Source organism: Papilio xuthus, unplaced genomic scaffold (assembly GCF_000836235.2).
Source record: "Papilio xuthus unplaced genomic scaffold, Pxut_1.1 DF828959.1, whole genome shotgun sequence".
Taxonomy (NCBI): Eukaryota; Metazoa; Arthropoda; class Insecta; order Lepidoptera; family Papilionidae; genus Papilio; species Papilio xuthus.
In genome coordinates, this window is record NW_013529690.1 from 1 (window position 1) to 600 (window position 600).

At 39.7% G+C, this 600-nt stretch overlaps 1 protein-coding gene across 1 annotated transcript; it reads right to left on the minus strand.

Annotated features, from left to right (window-relative positions):
• Positions 1-6: 6 nt before the first annotated feature.
• Positions 7-435, minus strand: LOC106123261 (cholinesterase-like; the record flags this gene model as incomplete). The annotated part of the gene is made up of 1 exon (XM_013319498.1): positions 7-435. A coding segment is annotated over one exon (429 nt), but the record flags the coding sequence as incomplete, so codon positions are not given.
• Between the last annotated feature and the right edge of the window lie 165 nt (positions 436-600).

Consider the following 600-nt stretch of genomic DNA (forward strand, 5'->3'; position numbering starts at 1 on the left):
TCCAGCACTGTATCCGATTATTGTAACATCATCAGGATTACCACCGAAACTGGCAATATTTTTCTTAACCCAGCGAAGTAAGGCTACCTGGTCTTTCATTCCAGCGTTACCAGGCACATCTGGTGTGCCTAAACACAAGAAACCATGAGGTCCAAGACGATAATTAAAATTGATAATAATCATTTCTTTTTCCCTCATCAAGTTCTTTGCTACAGCAAATTCACCGTATCCTATCTGGTATGCACCTCCATGAACGTAGACTAAAACTGGTAACTTATTAGTTTTTGTATCAGGTACGTAAATGTTTGCAATTAAACAGTCTTCTGATTCCGTTGAATTTGGATTTGCCATAAAAAGGTTTTCCATTTGCGGGCAAATTATGTTTTTATTGACCGCTTCAAATGGTGTCGTCCAAGTGGGCGGTGGAAGAGGTGCCTATAACGAAAACAGTAAATATAAAACATCTATAAATTATTTTTCATATAATTCGAACTCTACTATTAGACTTCCGTGTATTACTCTACACTGTCTGTTAGGGGGGTAAGGGGTGCGGAAATTACAGCTCATCCGACCCAATTGTCAACCTCACCTGCACGCGCC